Raw genomic sequence first — 23,318 nt, 5'->3', positions numbered from 1 at the left:
CAAGTGATTCTTGTTCCTCATCCTCCCAAGTAGCTGGGACTACAGGCACCCGCCACCACGCCTGGCTAATTTTTGTATTTTTAGTAGAGATGGGGTTTCACCACATTGGCCAGCCTTGTCTGGAACTCCTGACCTCAAGTGATCTGCCCACCTCTGCCTCCCAAAGTGCTGGGATTACAAGCATGAGCCACTGCACCCAGCCTGTAATTTCCAATCTGTAGAAGTCTGTGTAACTGCACAAATGTCAGCCAAAGAAAGCTGATCTGCCAACCGTAAGCACTGACATGGGGTCAGGGCATATGCCCACTACAGAAAGTAATTTCGGAGTTATTTTTTGAGAGTGTTTTTTTTCTTCTTCTTCCATTTTTAGAGATGGGGTCTCACTGTGTTGCCCAGGCTGGTCTTGAACTCCTGGGCTCAAGGGATCCCTCCATCTTGGTCTCCCAAAGTGCTGGGATTACAGGTGTGAGCCCTGCACCTGGTCATGAGAATGCGTTTCTGAGAGTGTGGTTAGGAGTAGCCTGGTGCAAGAGTGGAAAGGGGTGATCTCTTTCTTCCATCTTAAGGGTCATAGCCAATACTCTTACAATAAAAGACAGGTTAACAGGAGAAAAACGTAACAAATTTATTAACATGCATGAAGCAGGGGAGCCATATAAAAAATATGAACATACACAGAAAGGCCCAGTGGTTGGCACTTAAGTACTCTCTTCACTGGGGAAAGGGAAGTGGGGGGCTGTAAATGAATGGACCTAAAGACCTGACAGTGGTTTGTAAATGGTTCTCTTTGGACGCTGAATGGGACTGAAGGACAAACAATAGCTTGTGGACAAGTCATGAAAGGTGAGGGGTGGTACTGCACTGTGAACCAAGGTTGTCTTATTATGCGGATATAGTCTCCCAGGTTATCTCTTGAAACTGCCCTCAGAAGAAAAGATGAAAAGTCTGTCTGGTATGGTATCCTGGCTGTAGCTTCTTTTTTAAGTCTTTTCTTGGGTGATTAATCATTCCTGGTTATTTAATGAGACTCATAGGGAGGGGGCTTTAAGACAACTGCATTTATTTTAGAAGAAGTTTTCTCAATCAGGTAAGGGAACTTCCAGAGAAAGAGCTCCTCCTGGTGCTTTAGAAAAAGAAAGGGTCCAAAAAAAAGGAAAGAAAAAGGGTCAGAGAGATAACATGCTGCTGGTGCTTTAGAGGAGTGTCAAAAAAAAGAAAAAAAAAAAAAAGAAAAGAAAGAAAGAAAAGAAAGGGTCAGAAAGACACCATGGTGGGGGAAAGTCAAGAGAGAGAGCTTGAGGCTGCTGCTTTAGTTCAGCTCGTCAAATGCCACATTTGGGGCATTATTTTCTGATCCTCAACACTTGTGTAACAAAGAATTCCAAGCTGGCAGTCAATAAACTAAATTCCCCTGTGAGCTCTGTGGCTTCAGCAAGCTGTCTAAGATTCAGGGTCCTCTTCTATAAAACAGACATTTCCCCTACCCTTCTCGTGGCTCCTTCTGGCCATATTCCAGAGTCCATATTCTGGTTATATTCCAGGGTCTATAACCTTGCATTGCTTCTGTGCAGAAAGAGAAAAGAAGCCACACTTTCCCCAAAGAGTAGCCACAACTACGTAAAAATGAGAAGACATGAAGACACTTCAGAAGAAAGGAGGGTCACCAGGCTCACCCACAAGCCTCAGAGTACGGCCTCGTTTTGATTCTTGGGAGTCAGCAGCTCTCTGATCTCATCTTTCTTCATAGCTCCAGTTCTTCCCTCCTCTTTTCTGATGGCCTAGATTATATTTTCGGCAGATTGAGCCAGATCCTCATGACCACCTCCCGGAGGTCTGCTCAGCCTTGGGCTGTCACTTCAGGAAGGCAGTGAGAACTGCAGTGTGACCCTTTCGTCTCTTTCACGTCTGACTGCAGAGCCCACCCCAGTTCCAGGACTCTAGTTACACAACCTTTTGAGGCAGGCCCAAGAGATTCCCAGGTAGCACCCTTCCCCTCACCTCCAAATACCCACTTACCCTTCTATCCACACCTCCTCTCTGCAAACCATCACCGTTCCCATACTAGCAGTGATGGGGGACTCTCCAGCCACCCTCCCAGGCACGGCATCATCTCTTCACTTTGTCAGGCTCTGACTCCTGTCATGAGGCAGCAAAGATTCAAGAGAAGGAAGTCGGCCAGGTGCAGTGGCTCACACCTGTAATCCCAGCACTTTGAGAGGCTAAGGTGGGAGGGTCTCTTGAGGCCAGGAGTTTGAGACCTCATCTCTACCAAAAATAAAGAAAATTAGCCAGGTGTGGTGGCATACCTGTAGGCCCAGCTCCTCGGGAGGCTGAGGTGGGAGGATTGCTTGATCCTAGGTCGAGGCTACAGTGAGCCACGATCTCACACTGCACTCCAGCCTGGGTGACAGAGCAAGATCCTGTCTCAAAAAAAAAAAAAAAAAAAAAAAAAGAGAGAGAAAACTCTCAAGAGGAGTGAATCCCTCCGCGGTGCTGACTCCTGAGGCCACTCAGCCCTGATTGCCCAGCTGTGGGAATCCCATGCTGGCAGCTGCAGCCGCTGCCAGCAGAGTCCTGTAGATGACCCCTTCTTGTTCTCTGCTCCCAGTAGACTCAATAGCTCCTTTTAATTTCCTGTAGCACAGCAAAGAATAAGACTGGATCATTTAACAGGATTCTTCAGTGGCTCAGGATAGCGAAAGAAAAAGCAACTTTAAACCAGACTAACAAGGCTCACCAGGTCCAGGCCACTTCCTTCCAGCAGAAGGAATGGAACAGCGGTTCTGCCCTCTCTTTGGCAGGGCCTGTGAACTCCAGTCCCTCTCGCCCTTCTCACCAGGTCCTTTAGATTCTCCCAGGGCTTTCTGAGCCGCTGCTCTCACCACCTTTTCCTGGCCAGTTCACCTCTGACTTACCTGGAGCTGCAGACCGAGTGCTGCAGCCAATTGTTTCGCCTGTTCCTAATGCTGCCCTCAGCCTCAAAGCCCATCTCCCTCACAGGGGGTGGCAAACACCATCCCTGGAGGAGGGGCTGAGAAATACCAGTGCCAGACTAAAATATGATACAATCACATGAGCAGAAGAAATTAGGCCACTCATAGAGCCCAGGCAACGGAAAACTGTAGCAATGGCACACTGCTAAAACCAGGGAGGCCATTCAAAGAGTGAGTTCTCCCCAGGAGAGCTCACTGTGCACGGCCACTTGGATGGAGCAGCAGCTGCTGCAGCTCAAAGCTCACATGATCAGGCGCTCCACATTCTCCTCTGGACTTCAGAGAAAGAACCAAAGTGTGCAGAAGCTGGAAGCGTGGGGAGGCACGAAGGAACAAGACATTGATACAACCTAAAGAAGAGACGGGACAAGTGTTCCGGTTTTTCTTTTAATTATTTACCAGATAAAAAAGAAAAAAAATAGTGATTGTTTCTCTTCACCCCCAACATTTCCGTTTACCAAGGTCGAGTTGGAGAGAAATTCATTGAACAATGATTTGTGCTCCTGGCCTGGAGCAAATTCTTCTCCTCTGCTCTACGCCACCTCAGGCAGCAGGGACAGGGCAAAGGGCTCCAGGCAGAAATCCTGGCGGCTGGGCAGCGGAGTGGCATTGTGGCTATCGTTTCTTCTCACCGTTGCCAGAGCATTCAGACCCTTTCCTGTCTATCCCCCTACCCCGCCCTGCCCAGTCCCTCAGAGGAGGCAGAGAGCGGGGACTGCAGGAAGCAGGACAGATGCACGGGTGGCCCAGGTAGCTCCCGGCAGATCTGGCAGAAGGCACAGCCCCTGCTTCTATTGCACATCCTGGCTCAGCTCCCCTGCCCCGAGCAGTAGGCCACAAAGTAAAACGCTTTCCAAATTCACAGAGCCCGGTGCTGTGCGCCAGGCTCAAGGAGGGGAGGTGTGTTGTTGTGTGGCTTGTTCTGGAAGATAGGTATGTATTTTTAAGTTATCCCATGATGGGGCCAAGGCCACAGTTTCGCCTCTTTAGAAAAGTATAAGGGGTCTGGACATCTCGGGGTCCTGTAGTGACTGGGCCTCTTCCCAGGCGAGTGCAGAGGCCTCGGAAGAAGCTTTCCCCCACCAGCGGACCTCCTGCTGCATCGGATGAAGAGGCAGTGCCCACCGGCCACACCAGCCCCTCCGGACTGTCATGACTCTGGGCCACTTGAGGCGACCTCCTTCTCTGAACACCTGGAGAATTCTGACAAATGACCCTAGAGAAAAACCTTTTACACTACATGTTTCTCCATACAATGGCAGCTAAGTCCCCTCAAATAAAACCTTGAAGTGTTTCATTCTCATTCTTCTCTTACCAGTGAAATCAAGTGGGGCAGAGTAAGTTATTTAACTGACATTAGCGAGAGGATAAACCCCTCTAAAAAACCACAGGGGGAAGTGGGAACTGTTTCAGATTTGGCAAAACTGCAAATCTTTCCCCTTCATAGGCTGGAACGAAGCTGGTGGGTGAAGACAAACTAAGTGTGCCAATGGCAAGAACTGCAGGCTATGAAATGACAGGTCAGACACAGGACTGTATAAATTGTGGCACTAGAAAGATGAGAAGGCAGGTCCATAATACAGCTGGGAGCAAGCCTTTGGAGCATCGCTTCCAGAAATTCTATCTGTCCTGTAGTAAGTAGTAGCATCCAGATAAATCAGTAGTTCTCCTTCCTCCTCTTCCAAACACATTCTGAGAGTTTCTTGTTTAAATAACTATGTACACACCCAGCAAGCCTGGTATCTCTTTTACATGAGGGTCCTTCACTTGAGGGTCCTACAATGGCTTTAGAGTCGGTTCCAATTGCCTTTTCGGAGATTTACTGCTTGGGACCAAACCTGCAAGGCAAAGAAATGACTGAACACTATAACAGGAAAATCTTGAAGATGAAGGCATTCCAGTGTTTATGAGACTGAGTCTTAATATAAACAAACCCTCAACTCCCTATAGGGCTCTGGTACTCTGGCAAATTGAGTAATTGGGCTTGGGCCCATCAACTCTGTCAGCCAGAAGGCCACATGCCCGCCTGAGGCCTTGGAAAACAGCTCCATACCTCCCTCTGATAAGGACAGTTTCTCAAGTTCAGCTTCAAGTTCAGCATCTGAGATCCTAGGGTTAGGCACACTGTTGGTAAAATGCCTACTGCGGCGGTTGTCAGGCAGATCCAAAGGTTCTTTGGTGGTATCCTGAAGGAGGATGTCCAATTCCTTCTCCAGTTCTTCACTGTCAAAATCTGGAAATTAAAGAGAACATAAAGATGCATAAACTCCAGGGAGAAATGCATTAATGAGTACAGGACTGAGGTTACCAAAACTCCGCTTAGCTTTTCAAAAGATGCCAGGCCTCCTTGCAAATTAAAAAAAAATCCTGGAAGTCAGGAAACTGAGGGTAGCTTCAAGCAGAGACGCTTCTTCCAGACTCAGAGTTAAGTCACCAAGGAGGTATATTCTGTTAACCCCATGGACCTGACCCTGATTCCCCTTGCCCTTGAAGGAGGATCCTCCAGTCGGAAGCCTTGTGAATGAGGAATGCTGGAGCACAGATGGGTCATGAGCACAGCTGTCAAGGAGGAAATGGCAATTCCCTGATTGCTCCTGCAGATGGGCCCGAGGGAGGGCAGGCTAGGAGAGGCCTGCCTGCAGCCGGAAAAGCAAATCTACCGTCAAACTCATCACAGCACAGGGAAGCGAAGTCTTCCAGGATGAAAAGAAGAAACAACTGCTTTGGGCCGGGCATGGTGGCTCATGCCTGTAATCCCAGCACTTCGGGAGGCGGAGGCAGGCGGATCACGAGGTCAGGAGTTCGAGACCAGCCTGACCAACATGGTGAAACCCCATCTCTACTAAAAATACAAAAATTAGCCCGGCGTAGTGGTGTGCGCCTATAATCCCAGCTACTCAGGAGGCTGAGGCAGGAGAATCGCTTGAACCCAGGAGGCGGAGGTTGCAGTGAGCCGAGAATGTGTCACTGCACTCCAACCTAGGTGACAGAGTGAGACTCCATCTAAAAATAAATAAATAAATAAATAAAAATAAAAATAACCACCTTGTCCACTCACCTAAGCCATTGGTTACCCCACCAGCCAGAGTCTGAGAAACTTCATCCTGGGTGTCACAGAGCTGTAAGAGACAAGTGCAAAGCCCTGAGTTGGGCATGGTGGCTCTGAGCATCTCAGTCTTCGGTAGAAAATATCTAGGGTGACAAAGCAATCCTGCCCCAAATGAGAATCAAGGAAACCTTCCTCAAGTTCACAAGGTCACAAGTCAAGTTTCATTAAAGAGGATGTGCAATGAAGTCAAATCTGTCCTCTGTCATTTCCTTCTCTGTGTGTCCCTCCCTGGCCCCTTTCTGTACCTCTTGGATCTGATCCACAAGGCTCTCTGCCTTCTCCACTGTGACATCCTTCATGGAGAGTTTGAGTGCTCCCACCCCAGCCTGGTAGGCATTAAAAACCTAAAGACAAAGCAAAGCTATCAGTGCACATGACAGACATTTGGCAAAATACATACAATATTGTTTCAACTCCAAAAGGCAGCTTTGGGGTTTTTTTGGCACCCAAGTTCAATATACCCTATACCCACTGAGGCCAAACCTCCTGACTGGAAAGGCAAAGGCAACCCCAGCTACATCCCGAAAGACCCCAGGGATTCTCCAAACAGCAAAGCCGAAGCTGCAAGTGACCAACACCCACGGAGAGACCAGCTGAGTGCTGGAGTAGGGGGGAGTGGCTACCATTTGATCTGTCTGGGAGGCATAGATCCGGTCCAGGATGCCTTGAACAGTGTCCAGCTTGGCATGCAAGGCCTCGATGCGCTTCTCTGTCCGTTGCTTGGCCTTGAGAGACCTCAGTGCCTGGGGGGCATGGAGACTTAGGTCAGTGCTGAACTGGGCAAGCCAAAGGGCAAGAGGAAGACAGCCCTTCCCAGACGTTAAGGCTGTCCCAGCCTTCTTCCCTCCGGTCTGTAAAATAAGCTGTGGTGCCTGGGCCCCTGCAGACTCTGTCCCCCTCAAAACCCCAGCGGGCTGCTCTCCGAACTGCTGGGCATCGCTTCAGGCCTGCCTGGGGCACTGCTACAGGGCTGGAAGAGACAAGAACTCACCAGCTGCTTCTTTCCTGCTCGGCATGCTCGGCGGGCTTCTTCTTTACACCTAGAAACAGAGGGACAGATAAGATGACTGTGTCACAGGACGGGAGGGCCAGGGTCTCAAAGGGTCCCTGAGAGCAGCACTCAGTCAAGGTGGTTTTAAATCTGTTAAGACTAAATCCACTCTGCCCAGTGGCAAGAAAAATGATGCTGACGGCCAGAAACTCTTGTGGAAGTCAACAGGCAGCTCAAGCAGGCTGACTGAGGACACGCTTTTTCAACCCACCGCGACAGAACATGCAAACAGGGCACCTCGTACATGTCTTCCCAATGTGGGGAGACAGGGAATGAACTGTTAACACCAACAATGACCTCGGACACATCCCTCTGCCTCCCAACAAGGCGAGGCTTTCCCAACTGGAAGACAGACTTCAATGTCTGTGTCCGCCTGCCGGAGTGTGTGTCTTTATCAGGGATTCCTTGTACAGTCATCCACGGGGAAAGGGCAGGGCAAGGGCCCTTCAGAAAGACCTCTGCAAAGGCAGGAACCTATCTTGTCCACGGCTATATCCCCAGTCCCTAAGACAATGCCTAGCTCAATAAATATTAGTTGAATGGATACTGGTAAGGAAGAGCATAAACATTACACTCACAGTCATGGTCTGTGGGGGAAGAATTAAGACTCGTGTTTTCAGCTGGGCACAGCTCACCCCAGGAACCCCGGCACTTTGGGAGGCTGAGGTGGAAGGCTTGTTTGCGCCGAGGAGTTTGAGACCATCCTGGACAACATGGTGAGACCCCGTCTCAACAAAAAATTAAAAAACTAGCCAGGCATGGTGGTGCGCACTTGTGGTCCCAGCTACTGAGGAGGCTAAGGCGGGAAGATTGCTTGAGCCCAGGAGTTTGAGACTGCAGTGAACTAAGATCGTGTCACTGTTCTCCAGCCTGGGGCATAGCGCAAGACCCTGTCTCAATTTAGAAGGAAAAAAAAAAAAAAAAAAAGGCCGGGCGGGGTGGCTCACACCTGTAATCCCAGCACTGTAGGAGGCCAAGATGGGCGGATCACGAGGTCAGGAGATCGAGACCATCCTGGCTAACACAGTGAAACTCCATCTCTACTAAAATTACAAAAAATTAGCCAGGCGTGGTGGCGGGTACCTGTAGACCCAGCTACTCAGGAGGCTGGGGCAGGACAATGGTGTGAACCCAGGAGGTGGAGCTTGCAGTGAGCCGAGATCATGCCACTGCACTCCAGTCTGGGTGACACAGCGAGACTGTCTCAAAAAAACAAACAAATAAACAAATGAACAAAAGGCCTCATTTTTTTTTCTCTTTTGTGATATTCCGTGCTTTCCATGATTTCTGCATCGAGCAGTGTGTACTTTTGTAATTAGCTTAAAAAAAAACATACACCTATTTTTTAAAAGCCCACATACAGTAACATTTTGCTGGCTCTGGGGGCCAGCCACAGTGGGGAGGGGACTCAGTTCGGGGTTAAAAGTTACCTCTCTGCTTCCTGGGATAAGGACTCCACTTTGCGCGAGAGAAGCTGTTCACTCTGCATCAGCTGGTACACCCCAACGTCTACGTCATTGACTGGAGAGACCTTGGCATGTGGCCCTCGGGCAAACTTCACAATCTGAGGGACAGGGAGAAATTACTACTGCTGCTACCACAAAGACTGAGAACTTCCCAAGCAGGAGTGCTGGTGGGCATATGAGACCAGCAGGCCCCCCTTATCCATGGGGGATACATTCCAATGAATGGAACCCCCCGTGGATGCCTGAACCCTCAGAGAATACTGAACCCTATACATACAGCTATGCAAACATTTTTTCCTTCTTCACAATTTTTCCTATAGAAGATTCATTCTTACTGTAGATCCTAGCAACCTCAGCAAATGATATTTTGTCTTCCTTATTTAGTCCAGAACTTTCACTTTTTCACTTAAAGGAAGCACCTGACAGCTTCTCTTTGGTAAATCTGGACTGCCAGCACCACTGCTCTTGTGCTTTGGGGCCATTATTAAGTACAATAGGCCAGGCACGGTGGTTCACACCTGTAATCCTAGCACTTTGGGAGGCCGAGGCAGGAGGATCACTTGAGGTCAGGAATTCAAGACAGCCTGGCCAAATGGTGAAACCCCTTCTGTACTAAAAATACAAAAATTAGCCAGGCGCTGTGGCGCATGCCTGTAATCCCAACTACTCAGGAGGCTGAGGCAGGAGAATCACTTGAACCTGGGAGGCGGAGGCTGCAGTGAGCCGAGATTGCACCATTGCTGGGCGACGGCAAGACTCTGTCTCAAAAAAAAAAAAAAACAGTACAATAAGGGTGGCTTGAACACAACCACTGCAGTGCCATGACAGTCAATCTGATGACTGAGACAACTCCTAAGTGACTCAGGCAGGGAGATGCTGGACAAAGGGGGGATGAGCATTCAGGCGGGATACTACGAGGTCCCATCACACTACTTAGAACAGTGCACAACTGAAATCTATGGAACTGTTAATGTTTGGAATTTTCCACTTATTATTTTTGGACCGTGGTTGACTGCAGGTAACGGAAACTCTGGAAAGCAAAATCTCAGATAAGGGGTCGCTACTGTATGTACTGAATCAATCACCGCTGAGTCAGAGAATGAACAGGTGAGCCTCCGTACCTTCTCCCCGTTCTGCTCGAGGACTGTGACCCTCTTCTCCTTCTGCAGCTGCAGCAACACCAAGTAGAAGGTCCTCTCATCTGGGCAGGAGTTAGCGCAGAGGGTGCTGAGCTCTGACAGGGCCACCACGGGGTGGGAGGAGAGGGGCGAGTTCTGATACAGACGATACACCTCCTCAGCCTTTTCCTGCGGGAAAGGCAACATGGGCTGACAGGCCCTGGCCACTGCCACGGGACGCAGGGACCCTGACCCTGAGCTTCAAAACCATGACCACACAAGGCAAGCACCCGGGAATCCCAAGCCCATCCTCCCCAAGTAGCGGCTTTTTAAAAAGGAGGAAAGATCTGTGTTTTTAAGCCTTGGAGGAAAGTTCGGTGACTCCATATGAAATGAGGCACATGAGATGCTGGGAGCCAGCTCTGCACTGCACGTCCACTGGGGATTTTACACTCCTGCCTCTCTCTGGTCTGTGGTTTCCCAAGGGAAGACTGAGGAGGTGAGCTCAGGTAGAACATCTGTGAAGGAGACCTGAGGCCTGATTTCCAGCCCAGCCTGGGTGACGCTGGGCCAGTCACAGCCTCATTAGTCCTCAGTATCACTCTCTGAAGAGGGTGGATGAAATGATATCTAATTCCCTTCCAATTGTAGTCTCTCCATTTTCCTGCCAATTGGCTATACTGCAAACACAAACATTACTGAGTCTGTAAAGAGTCTTAAGGGAAAAGGGCCAGGCATGCTGGTTCATGCTGGTAATCCCAGCCCTTTGGGAGGCGGAGGCAGGCACATTACCTGAGGTCAGGAGTTTGAGACCAGCCTGGCCAACATGGCAAAACCTCGTCTTTACTAAAAATACAAAAAATAGTAGCCGGTGTGATGGCGGGCACCTATAATCCCAGCTACTTGCGAGGTTGAGGCAGGAGAATCACTTGAACCTGGGAGGCGGAGGTTGCAGTGAGCTGAGATTGTACCACTACACTCCAGCCTGGGCAACAAGAGCAAAACTCTGTTTCAAAACAAAACAAAACAAAAAACAAAGAAAAGTACACGATAAACAGATGGGATAAGATTAGCGACAAGACTAAGAAATGTAAGTTCCAAGAAATAATGTCACCATTTCGCTCATACATGGAAATTACTACCAGAAACAAGAAAGACTTACTGAGGTGTGCATAGGATGCTATGAAAATATAGGAAAGGACTACCTGGTGATTCAGGATTTCTTGAAAAAAAAAATGTTGAGCAGAATTCTGAAGAGTGAGCAAGCTGCCAGGTGAAGAGGTGAAAGGGGTATCTCAGGAAGAGAAAGGAACATGAGTATAGAAGGGTGGGTCAATGCGGCACGTGTACAAATGTAGAGGGGAAAGGAGAGAGAGGAGAAGCACTCCTATATTATAGAAAGTATAATAGCTTATGATGATCCTTTATTCTGTAGATGGTAGGTGGTCACTGAAGGAAACTGACATGGCTAGATTAACAGAAAACTAACTGCCAGTTGGGATAGGATGGATTGTAGAGTTAGGATTAGAGGCAAGGAGACCATTTACACAAGAGATTATGTGGGGTTGAACAACAGACTATTTGAATAATAAACACAGAAATAGGAGTGATGGAGCCAAACAAAATTCAGAAGGTAACACTGGTAACTGGATACAGGGTTGGAGGAGAAAGTTGAGAGGAAAGTCACCATGGACTGAGTGACTGATGGATGTGATGCTATTAATAGCAAAAAATACAGGAGGAAAAGCCTAGTTTAAAGGAAAGACAAAATATCCCATCTTGGATATGATGTTTTAAGATGTCTGAGAGAGGCCGGGCGTGGTGATTCACGCCTATAATATCAGCACTTCGGGAGGCTGAGGTGGGTGAATCACCTGAGGTCAAGAGTTTGAGACCAGCCTGGCCAACATGGTGCAACCCCGTCTCCACTAAAAAAAATACAAAAAATTAGCTGGGCGTGGTGGCAGCACCTGTAATCCCAGCTACTTGGGAGGCTGAGGCAGGAGAATCACTTGAACCCAGGAGGCGGAGCTTACAGTGAGTCAAGATTGCGCCACTGCACTCCAGCCTGGGCAACAGAGCGAGACTCCATCTGAAAATAGACAAACAAACAAATAAATAAATAAAAAAGATGTCTGAGAGATATCCAAAAATATATATACAACATATAAGTGGATATACAAATCTAAAACTCAAAGGAGACAGCAGGACAGTGATACAATGGTTGAAAGTTCTTAGCATATCCACGGCAAAGATCCCAAGGACACTCAGGGAGGAAAGTAATAAGCTGAAGGAAGATCACTGTTTAGGAAGTGAAGGATCCCACAAAAGACAGCCAGCAGGACTGCTTTGGGGGAACCAAGGAGAACTTGCTGCATCATGTAAACAAATTCAAGGAAATTAGACATTTTAAGAAGCGACTCGTCAACGGTGTCAAAGGGTGGAAAAGAGCCTAGTAAGACACAGACATTGAGTTTTCATTGATTCGACTGCCCTACCAGATACCCAACTACTGCAGTAACTGCACAGTAACCACACACAAATAAATTTTTTTTTTTTTTTTGAGACGGAGTCTCGCTGTGCTCCCAGGCTGGAGTGCAGTGGTGTGATCTCGGCTCACTGCAAGCTCCGCCTCCCGGGTTCATGCCATTCTCCCACCTCAGCCTCCCAAGTAGCTGAGACTACAGGCGCCCGCCACCACGCCCGGCTAGTTTTTTTTGTATTTTTAGTAGAGACGGGGTTTCACCATGTTAGCCAGGATAGTCTCGATCTCCTGACCTCGTGATCCACTCGCCTCGGCCTCCCAAAGTGCTGGGATTACAGGCTTGAGCCACCGCGCCCGGCCTACACACAAATAAATTAATGTTATACGACATCAAGAAAAAATACTGAGACAACTGGCCATCCATTTGGAAGAAGAGCTTTTCCCCACCACATACACAAAAATAAGTATTGAAGTAAGGAAATGTAAACGGAAAAAATTAAAGTACAAAGTAATAAAAGAATACCCACTTAAGCTTGAGTCAGAAGATGCCTTCCTAAACAAGACCTGAAATTCAGTAGCCATATGGAAAAGTCTGAGACATCTGACTACAGAAATATGAACACTTCTATACGGTAAAAGACATCATAAATAAAAATTAAGCAAGCAATAGACTGGGAAACAATATTTACATCCTTAATACCAAATACATTATACATATCTATCTCTAATACATAAAGAATACAGATTAACATAAAAAATAGCACAATACGGCCGGGCGCGGTAGCTCACACCTGTAAGCGGTGGCTCACACCTGTAATCCCAGCATTTGGGAGGCCAAGGTGGGCGGATCACGAGGTCACAAGATCGAGACCATCCTGGCTAACACGGTGAAACCCTGTCTCCACTAAAAATAAAAAATTAGCCAGGCATGGTGGCGGGCGCCTGTAGTCCCAGCTGCTCGGGAGGCTGAGGCAGGAGAATGGCGTGAACCTGGGAGGCAGAACTTGCAGTGAGTGGAGATCACACCACTGCACTCCAGCCTGGGAGACAGACTCCATCTCAAAAAAAAAAAAAAAAAAAAGATAACACAATACGAAACAGGCAAAGGATATAAACAGACAATTCACAGAAGGGGATATGTAAATGGCTAGTACATAGGTGAAAAAAACGCTCAATTCACAAACAGGACGTATCATTTTTTTCCCCAATAAGTTGGCAAGATTGAAAAGACTGATGTCACCCAGTGCTGACAAGGATATGGGGAGACTGGACTATAGAATCTTGATGAAAGCGCAACTTATTACAAACTTTTGAAAAGTAGTTTGGCAATTTTTGTTAAAATTTAAAAAGCACATAGGCATTTCTGAAAATCAATTCCATAAAAATAAAGGGAGAAGTACATAGATCTCTGTCCAAGTGGCATTTTTTTGTAATGGAAAAACGGAGAGAGAAATCGGAATGACTTAAATGTCCATCTGCAGAGCACCTGTTGCATAAATTGTGGCATAGCAACAGATTATCATGCAGGCATCAAAAAGAATCAAGTAAATCCATACCGTGTAGGGCCTGGAAAGAGGCACCTGATATAATGCAGTGGAAGAAAACAAAGCAGACTGCACACCAATTCCATTTCTAGAAAAAAATGGAGTAATGTGTACACATGTGTCTGTGTGTATATATTCATTCACTCGACAGGGATCTGTTGACTGTCTACCAGGTACCAGGCACCAGGCACTGCTCCCAGGGTCCCAGGGCCCATGGCACTGTTCCCTTCTAGTAGGAAAGACAGACAAGAAACAAGTGAATAAGATTTTCAGGAAGAACTAGAGTTGACAAGGCCATTAAGGAAATGTAAGTCTGTAAACATACACACTCACACACTCACACAAATGGGAAGAGAGTGCCCAAAGAGAGAAAAGTTGGATGAACAGAAAGAAAACTTTCATTTCTTTGTATTTTTTTTTTAAATAGCAAAATAACAGACAATGTTTGCTTTTTTGTATTTTTCAGTACCATCCAAAAGTAAAAAGTTACTGCCTGTTTCTCTGTCTGGACTTGGGAAAACCAATTTACGTCAAGAGCAGGCTTGCTTTGTTTGCAGACCTCACCTGTGGGGATCCATGGGTCTGCCTCTCCTCCGCCCCAGGCTGGAGGACAATGTGAGATGAGAGGCAGACCCAAATCATCCTGCAGTCTTTGCGGGGACCTTGACTGAGCCCTGGAGACCAGGGCACCAGGCAGGTGCGGGGAGGGCGTGTAGATGGAGCAAAGGGGCTGCCCCTGAAGAAAATGTGGGCTGCTTAGTCAACAATCCTGGGGGACAAGGAGAGATGGGCAGATTTGGGAGACCTCTTCCTCCATCTGAGGCAGAGTGCGCTGGAGTCTCTCACGGTGAGGTGAGGAGAAATGGGTGTGTCTCTTGGGGTGAGGGGTGGGGATTCTGGGCTGGCTCCAGCTGTGTGAAGCCTCTAGGGCTATGCCAGGGCTCTGAGGTCAGGCTTGGTCTGTGAATTTCAAAAATACTCTCTGCAATGTACTTTGGCCACCAAGTACTCAGTCAACTTTGTAGATACACACACACACACACACACACACACACACACAGAGAGAGAGAGACTCATCCACAGCATCCAGGTGGAGGGGGTGGTTGAAGCAGGTCTGCACCGGGTGACAGAGTGAATGGGAGGTGAGGAAATGGTGACGCAAAGGTCGGTTGAGAAGGAAACAGCAGTCACTAGGTAGGGCCCAGGTACCACAAAAGAGACAATCTGTGTTCGGAAAAGCATGAGTGGGTTTGGGTTTACAGGCTGAGAGGGAGATGGAACATACCAGGCAAGAGGCCAGCCAATGGGACAAAGGGACAAGAGGGGCAGGGCAGACGCACAGCAGACGAGGGGTAGAGGAAGGACACTACACTCTGAGCACAGAAGGAGGTGGGCTCTGAGGAGGTCAGGCTTGGGGTAGGAGGACAGAAAACTGAAGGCCAACTCAGGAACCCTGAGTCTACCTTCTCAGTGAAGTGCCTCAGAGAGGAAAGAGGACACAGGATGGAACCAGCGTGTGAGGGGACAGAGAGAAAGAAAAATGAGGCTGTGGTGTGGCTGTGAGGGCCTCCCACAGCTGGGGACTGTGAAGGGGACCTCAGTCTGATGACAGGTGATTTTCTCCAGCAGGGGTGTTAGACCCCATGTGGCTGATCTAGGGCTATGGATTTGCTGGGAGTCTCCTGGTGTGGACCAAAGGAGATGCAAAGGAGCTGAGGGTGTTGCTGAGGAAGGGAGTGGAACAATGAGCCATGCGATTAAGGCTGTGGGGAAGGCAGGCCGGGAGGAGGCTGACTGACCAGGAGGCTAGGACGGGACCATGGCCCCAGTGGCCTCTTCAAGGGAGAGGAGCATGTGCAGCAGAAGGCAGGCCATCAGAAAGCTGGAAGGGGAAAGGGCACGGTCACAAACTAGGAAAGCGGAGCTGAGTGCACCAGTTCAGAGGGGGCAATACTGAAAGCCACAAGGTTCTCAGGAATCCTGAGAAACTCCTGTCAGTAAACTACAGAAGGCAAAGCATTTCCTAAACTACTGCTTAACATGAATCCCTACAGATACTAGAAAATAATCCACTGTTAGTTGCTGAAAATTCCCAGACAAAGGCTAACCCTTGAAATGTACAAGTCCCACTAATGAATATACAAAGCGCAAGTACAAGGGAGGGCAGATAAACTCAGTTATCAACTCAGTCACCATGTAAAAAAGACAGTCTTTTTTTAAGAACGCACCCAAGGGACGTGGAGGATGCTATGATCCCATCAGGTGACACCCAGACACCCCCTTCTGAGTACCCACCTTCAACAGCTCCACAGCGACAAGGACCTCCTCGGCTGGAACCTTATTATCTCCCAGCATGTTAGAAAGAGTCCACTTGAGAGGCTTCAGCAGGAAGACCCCGACCCCCCAGGAGATCCAGCTGCTGTCTACACTGGCCATGAAGTCTGACTCCCGCTGCAGCTCCCCTCGACTGCAGGGAAGAAAAAGAAGGGCGTGTAGTAGCACTTAATGCAATATCCCATTCCAGTCTCCAGCTCCCCCTTTATCCCAAAAGAGGAATTTTATCATCATCATCACTACCATTTACTAAGCACCTACGCTGTGCCAACTACACGCAGCATTGTTTATACTCCAGCTCTAAGCCTCACAACACCTCTGCATAGGAGGCGGTGTTATGAGCATTTTAACAAATGAGAAAACTGAGGGACTCAGAAGGTAAGCAGAGAGGTCAAATCTACACCACGATAGAGCTGGAACCAAAAGGCAAGTGCCCCACTAAGACAACAGAAACACAGGCAGCTTCTGAGCCTTCGCTGAGATTTTCTTTTACAAATGGTGCTCAAAACAATCAAATGAAAATAAATCACTGTCGAGTGCAAGACACAAGGAAGAAAACAAACATGTACACAGAAAGACTTCGTGCTCTTCCAAGGCAAGGGTGGGGATACGATGTATATGTAAGTATATGTGAGTATTTCGTGGTGCTGGTAACAGTAACAGCAGCTCAATTTATTAAATGCTTGCTGCTGGCCAGTCACTATGCTGAAGGCTATATAAGGAATATCTCTTCAAATCTTCACAATAAACCTAGGTACAATTATCATCACCATTTTAGAATTTGTCAAACTGAGAGTTAAAGACAGCATAAAATTTGTGCAGGGCCACATAATTTAGCAAATGGCAGAGCCAGGATTCAGGCCTAGGCCAGTTGGCCCTCAAGCTAAGCTGTTAACTATTAGGTTGGTGCAAAAGTAATTGTGGTTTTTGATACTACTTTTAATACTAATACTATGCCACGTCGCCTCTGTGGAGAAGTATCACCCTCAGAAATTCTTCAGGACCCAGGTAAGCAACAGGAAGCTTCAGTGGAGCGTCAGCAGTCAGGAGAAGAGACTTTAATACCATCGATGTATTAAAGTGTCTGGATTGGAAGTGAAAGATCGTCACCCTTCTACACCAAGGAGGTCCATTCTGGTCTCATCCCTCACTGACTTCTTCAACTACTGTTTCTCCTGTTCCCTACTTCAGGCATGAACGAAAACCGTTTCCACTGTACACATTCTCTGAAAGCCTTGCTGGCCAGGTGCAGTGGCTCAACGCCTGTAATCCTAACACTTTGGGAGGCCAAGGTGGGAGGATCGCTTGAGTTCAGGAGTTCGAGACCATCCTAGGCACTATCAATGTCAGCCAATGGGAAGGTACTGAGAACAAAAGTAGAGAAGGGAGAGCTCTTAATCAGAAAGAGCAGCAAACTAAAAAAAAAAAAAAAAAAAAAAACACACACACACACACACACACACAACCATCAGCGTTGACTTTCTCCCTTCTTCACTGAGAGGTGTATCACGCTAGGCTGGTCTCAGAATGATACACACATTGAATGGCAAATGACTTATCCAAAGACCAGGTATCCAGTCCCGGTATCAGCTTTAACTACCTGTGTAACTCTGAGTAAGTCACTTGATCTCTTTGAAACTCAGTTTCCTCTTCTGTCTGCTGAGGATAATCTATCACCGCACCACAAGACCGCTGAGTGGGTCAAATGGTGCATACAAAGTATCTGCATGCTGCCAAGCACTGTACATCTATTAGTTATCAATGTTACCCCTCAGACACCGCCAAAACACTGCACCTGTCACACACGTATCTCCTACAGACCTTTTAAGGGCACTCAGATACTCAGCAAAGCCCTCGTTCTCCTTCACGTCCTCTCTGCTCCAAAAAGCCTGTGCCAAGGACAAGCCAGACGCATGAGCTGTGCCAGGGGTTGTTGGCAAGATGCCTACAGGCCTCTTCCCCACGAATGCCCGCTTTTTAGCTCTGACCTTCTCTAGGTTAATGAATACTATCTCTTAGACCTTCTGCTCCACGGGCCATTCAAATTTGGAGGCTCTTACGAAATAACTACATAACGGGGTCCCAGTTCAGGCAAATCACTGTCACCTTTGCTAGGCTGGTTTCTCTGGAACTCATCTAATGGGACTATCCCCGACCCCAAATCTTCCCCCAGACCCCCTCTTCCTCTCCCTCCAAGCTTCCCTAGCCCGGCCTCCTTATTTTCCTTTTTCGCTTTCTGAACCCACACTGGATGCCTTCTCTGGGCCAGACACTGGGCTGGGCGCAGTGCACTGTGCAGAGAACAGGACCAGGGCCCGGCCCTCGGAGAGCTGCCCCCGCCCGCCCTCGTGACCCCGGCTCCGGCCCGCCCCTCACCGCAGCAGGTCCTGCAGCACCGTGGCCAGCCCTAGCGGGACGCTCCCCTTGCGCTGAAAGGCCTCCTGCAAGTCCCGCAGACGCAGGCGCACCACCCCCTGGCGGCGGCTGTGGCTCAGCACCAACGGCGCCCAGAAGCCCATCTTGCTGTCCCAGTCGGTGCTGTTCACCTCGCGACTCCTCTTGAAAGCGGAGAACAGGAAGGACATGCGCTCCTCGTCCTCCTCCCACTCGGGGGGCAGTAGGCCCGCCGGGTCTCCCCCGGCCGGGGCCTCGGCCTCCCGCTCCGGGGACCACATCGGAACCCCCCAGCCCCGGCAAGGCACCGAACACAAGCCCGGCCCTGGTCCCCTTCCGCCCTAGTTCCCTCCCGGCTTCCGTTCCTTGACCACCTCCTTCTCGTTCACACGTCACCGCCGCCCCGAGCATGAAATAAGTTCCGTAAGTCTTCAAGGCGCATGCGTTGCGCTGCGCTCCGTAAGCGGGCGGCAGGATGATGAAGTTCTTTTCAGAGAGACACCGAGCGCTTGCGCCGACCCCTCCTCCCACGGTCTTTGTGCGGAAAGAAAGGCTTGCGCCTGCGCGGCAGGTAGCTGCGCCTTACATTCTCTTCAAGATCCTGGAGTTTGGCAAAGCGTTCTACAGCGGCTTCTGACCTGTGGCTTCAGAAAATGGAACGGGGGAATCGCCGCAGAGGGGCGCCAGTGGTGCCTGGACCACCCGGATGGATCCGTGAATCTCTGTATAGAGGGAAATTTATATCAATGAATGTACAAACCAGAAAAGAAGAAAGATCTAAAATAACCTAAGATTCTACCTTGGGAATCTAGAATAAGAACAAATTAAGTTCAAAGTAAACAGAAGAGAAAAAATAAAAGAACAGAAATCAATGAAATTGAAAACAAAATCAAAAGAATATCAACAAAACCTAAAGCTGATTTTTTGAAAAGGTCAATGAAATTGATTAACCTCTAGCCTGGCTAACAAAAAGAAAAAAGAAATAGTCAATATCAGAAATGAAATAAGGGACATTACTACAGATCCCATGGGCATGAAAATGATAATAAAGGAATCCTATGAATAACTGTATGTCCACAAATTTGATAACCTAGGCGAAATTGACATATTTCTTGAAAGCACACTCTGCCAAAACACACAAGAGGAAACAGACCACTTGAATATGTTTATATCTAATTAATTGAATCAATAATTAATAGCATCCAAACAGCATTAGGCTCAAATGGTTTCATTTGATAAGTTCTACCAAATATTTAAAAAACAAGTTATGCCAGTTCTGTGCCATCTCTTTTATATGATAGAAACAAAAGGAATACATCTCACCTGAGCCCATGAGGCAAGAATTACCCTAATGCCAAAACCACACAAACGACATTACAGGAAAGAAAAAACACGACCGGGTGTGGTGGCTCACGCCTGTAATCCCAGCACTTTGGGAGGCCAAGGCAGGCGGGTCACGAGGTCAGGAGACTGAGGCCATGCTCGCTAACTCGGTGAAACTCCGTCTGTATTAAAAATGCAAAAAATTAGCCGGGCGTGGTGGCGGGCGCTTGTAGTCCCAGCTACTCGAGAGGCTGAGGCAGAAGAATGGCGTGAACCCGGGGGGCGGAACTTGCAGTGAGTGGAGATCACGCCACTGCACTCCAGCCTGGGCGACAGAGCGAGACTCCGTCTCGGAAAAAACAAAAACAAAAACAAACAAAAAACGCAAAATAATATATCTTGTGAATACAGATGCAAAAATCCTCAATAGAATACTAGCAAATTGAAACCCACAATGTATTGAAAGAATTGTACACCAGGATAAAGTGGAATTTATTACAGCTAGGCAAGGCTAGTTCAATGTTCAAAAATCAATTAATATAATCCACCAATAGGCTAAAGAAAAATCATATGATCATATCGCCAGATGCGGAAAAAGCATTTGACAAAATCCAACACCAGTTCACGATAAAAAGTCTCGGCACTCCAGGAACAGAGGGACACATCCTCCACTTGATAAAGAACATAAGCAAGAACCTTACAGCCAACATAAGAATTAATGGTGAGAACCTAGATCCTTTTCCACTGGAATCAGGAATAACACAAGAATGTCTGCTCACACCATTCCTAGTCAATGCTGTACGGGAAATCCTAGCTAACACAGTTAGCCAAGTAAAGGAAATAAAAGTTGTACAGACTGAAGAGGAAGAAATAAAATGGTATGTCTTTACAAATGACATAATTATCCATGTAGAAAATTATGAAAGTATTGCCAAATCAATGTCCTGGAACTAAGAAGCCATGAGAACAAGATTGCAGATACAAAGTCAATTTATAAAAGTCAATTCCTTTCCTATATACCTATAATGATCAAGTGGAATATGAAATTAAAAACGCAATACCATTTACATTAGCACCCCCTATAAAAAATTAGGTAAAAATCTAACAAGATATGTACAAATTCTACATGAGGAAAACTACAAAATTCTGATGAAAGAAATCGACGAAGAACTAAATAAATATAGAGGCATTTTATATTCATGGACAGGAAAACTCAATATTATCAAGATATCGATTCCTCCCAAATTGATCTGTAGATCCAATGCAATTCCAAAATCATGGCTAGTTATTTTGTAGATATCAACAAACTAATTCTAAAGTTTATGTGGAAAGGCAAAAGACTCAGAAGAGCCAAAATAATATTGAAGAAGTAAGTCAGAGGATGGATACAACCCAACTTCAAGAATTACTATAAATCAACAGTAATCAAGATAGTGTGTTATTGGTTTAAGAATAAACAAATAACTTTGGGAGGCCGAGGCGGGCGGATCACGAGGTCAGGAGACGGAAACCATCCTGGCTAACACGGTGAAACCCCATCTCTACTAAAAATACAAAAAATTAGCCAGGCGTGGTGGCGGGCGCCTGTAGTCCCAGCTACTCGGGAGGCTGAGGCAGGAGAATGGCATGAACCCAGGAGGCGGAGCTTGCAGTGAGCTGAGATTGCACCACTGCACTCCAGCCTGGGCAACAGAGCGAGATTCATCTCAAAAATCAATACATAAAAATAAACAAATAGATAAATGGAACAGAATAGGAATCCCAGAAATAGACACACATAAATATAGTCAACCGACCTTTCAAAAAAAGAAAGGCAATACAATGGTTCAAAGAGTCTTTTCAACAATGACCACTGGAACACCTACATGCAAAAACAAAAACAAATCCAGGTACAGATCTTACACCATTCACAAAAGCCAAATCAAAGGGATCATGGACTTAGATGTAAAAACACAAAACAATAAAACTCCTAGAAGACAAAACATCTAGATGACCTTGGGCATCATGATTACTTTTTAGATACAACACAAAAAGCATAATCCATGAAAGAAATAATTGATAAATTAGACATAATAATTATTATTTTTTTTGCTCGGTGAAAGACACTGTGAAGAGAATGTGAAGATAAGCCACAGACTGGTAGAAACTATTTGCAAAAGACATCTCCGATAAAGGACTGTTAATCCAAAACACACGAATAATTCTTAAGACTCAACAAAAAGAAGAAGAATAACCCAATTAAAACATGAATAAAAGATCTGAGCAGACATCTCACCAAAGAAGATATACCAACGGCAAATAAGTATATGATAATATGCTCAATAGGATATGTCATTGGGGAACTGCAAATTAGACAAGAATAGGATACTACTACACACCTATTAGAATGGTGAAAATCCAAAATACTGACCACACCAAATGCTGATGAGGATGCAGAGCAACAGGAACTCTCATTCATTGCTGGTGGAAATGCAAAGTGGTACAGCTATTGTAAGATCGGCGGAGGGAAAGGACCAGTAGGCTCAAAGTCAGGCAAGCAAGTTTGTTGACCTGCCGGCTTGCTCCATAACCCTCAGAGGAGGCAGCCCAGAGTGTTTAAGGTGAGGGGCTTATATAGGGATTTGAGGGCCTAGGGGCTTTCTGAGGTTAGTCTACATCCTGCAGTTGTTTGTCACTTCTTGCCCCACCTGGCTTAGAGTACCAGGATGTGGTTTGGCCTGGGGGTGGATACAGCTGTACCTAAGTTCTGAGAACTTGGGGCGGAGCCGGCATCTGGGAAGAAATAAGCTGCAGGGTATTTAGGGGAGGGGGCTTGCTGCTTTCTTCTGGGAGCAGGTTGTCTCTGACAGCTACTTTGGAAGACAGTTTGGTCGTTTTTCACAAAATTAAACATTCTTTTACCATGCAAGTTTACTTATAGTTTAACTTTGAAACAAAGATTGTAACAGTCCTTTCCCAAAACAAACCTCCTTACTGCCTGTGGACTAGACTACCTAGACTGCCGCAAGATTAGAAATTATGGTAATTTTGCTAAATAATTCAAGATGTAGCTATTTTCATTAAACCAATATCAATGTCTTATTTATTAGTGATTACAGGAGCAGAGGTCATTCTGTCTTGGGCTGGGTTTATAGTTTTGTAACCTCTGTGCCAAATTTTGACACCTTATAGTATTTGGTAGGGTTAAGTATGAAATTTCTTGATTAATAAATGCAAATAAAAATGTATGCTGGCAATTCTTAAGACATTTCTAATATTACTTTACCAGTAATTTTAAAGCTAGCTTATTTATTAAAGATTTTACTTATCAGATAACTTGAAAAAGCATTTGACCAGTCTTTCCTTTTTCTAATAAAGTACTTGATGTAAATGCTTTTATTTTTTAAGACCATTAATTAGAGCTCTTTTATATATTTTCAGGAGTGCAACATTGTGTACACAACATATAAATACATAGATGTATTAGGCATGTTGATAGAAGAAGTACATCTTACAGATTCA

General features: G+C 46.7%; 1 protein-coding gene and 1 long non-coding RNA gene across 4 annotated transcripts; both read right to left on the bottom strand.

The window, feature by feature from the left end:
- Window positions 1–600: 600 nt before the first annotated feature.
- LOC103886687 lies at window positions 601–2,360 on the bottom strand. Its single transcript, XR_650466.4, has 3 exons — window positions 2,307–2,360; window positions 2,017–2,136; window positions 601–1,778 (listed from the first exon to the last, which is right to left on the bottom strand). It is a non-coding gene; the product is annotated as an uncharacterized LOC103886687 (long non-coding RNA).
- Window positions 2,361–3,344: 984 nt separating this feature from the next.
- CHMP7 (charged multivesicular body protein 7) lies at window positions 3,345–22,437 on the bottom strand. Of its 3 annotated transcripts, none has more exons than XM_021942137.2 (12): window positions 22,196–22,433; window positions 18,477–19,216; window positions 17,922–17,989; window positions 16,062–16,233; window positions 9,741–9,926; window positions 8,584–8,717; window positions 7,094–7,142; window positions 6,726–6,845; window positions 6,348–6,446; window positions 6,052–6,112; window positions 5,047–5,226; window positions 3,345–4,831 (listed from the first exon to the last, which is right to left on the bottom strand). In XM_021942137.2, exons 2-12 carry the CDS (start codon window positions 18,903–18,905, stop codon window positions 4,770–4,772), a joined length of 1,560 nt encoding a protein of 519 aa, XP_021797829.2. In that variant the 5' UTR covers window positions 18,906–19,216; window positions 22,196–22,433; the 3' UTR covers window positions 3,345–4,769. The 3 variants fall into 3 exon arrangements, with proteins under 3 accessions (XP_021797829.2, XP_021797830.2, XP_003902587.1); XM_021942138.2 differs by having other exon boundaries at window positions 22,228–22,433; XM_003902538.5 differs by lacking the exon at window positions 17,922–17,989 and having other exon boundaries at window positions 22,196–22,437.
- Window positions 22,438–23,318: the final 881 nt, after the last annotated feature.

Source organism: Papio anubis, chromosome 8 (assembly GCF_008728515.1).
Source record: "Papio anubis isolate 15944 chromosome 8, Panubis1.0, whole genome shotgun sequence".
NCBI classification, from domain to species: domain Eukaryota; kingdom Metazoa; phylum Chordata; class Mammalia; order Primates; family Cercopithecidae; genus Papio; species Papio anubis.
This window is presented reverse-complemented; position numbering and strand designations above follow the sequence as displayed.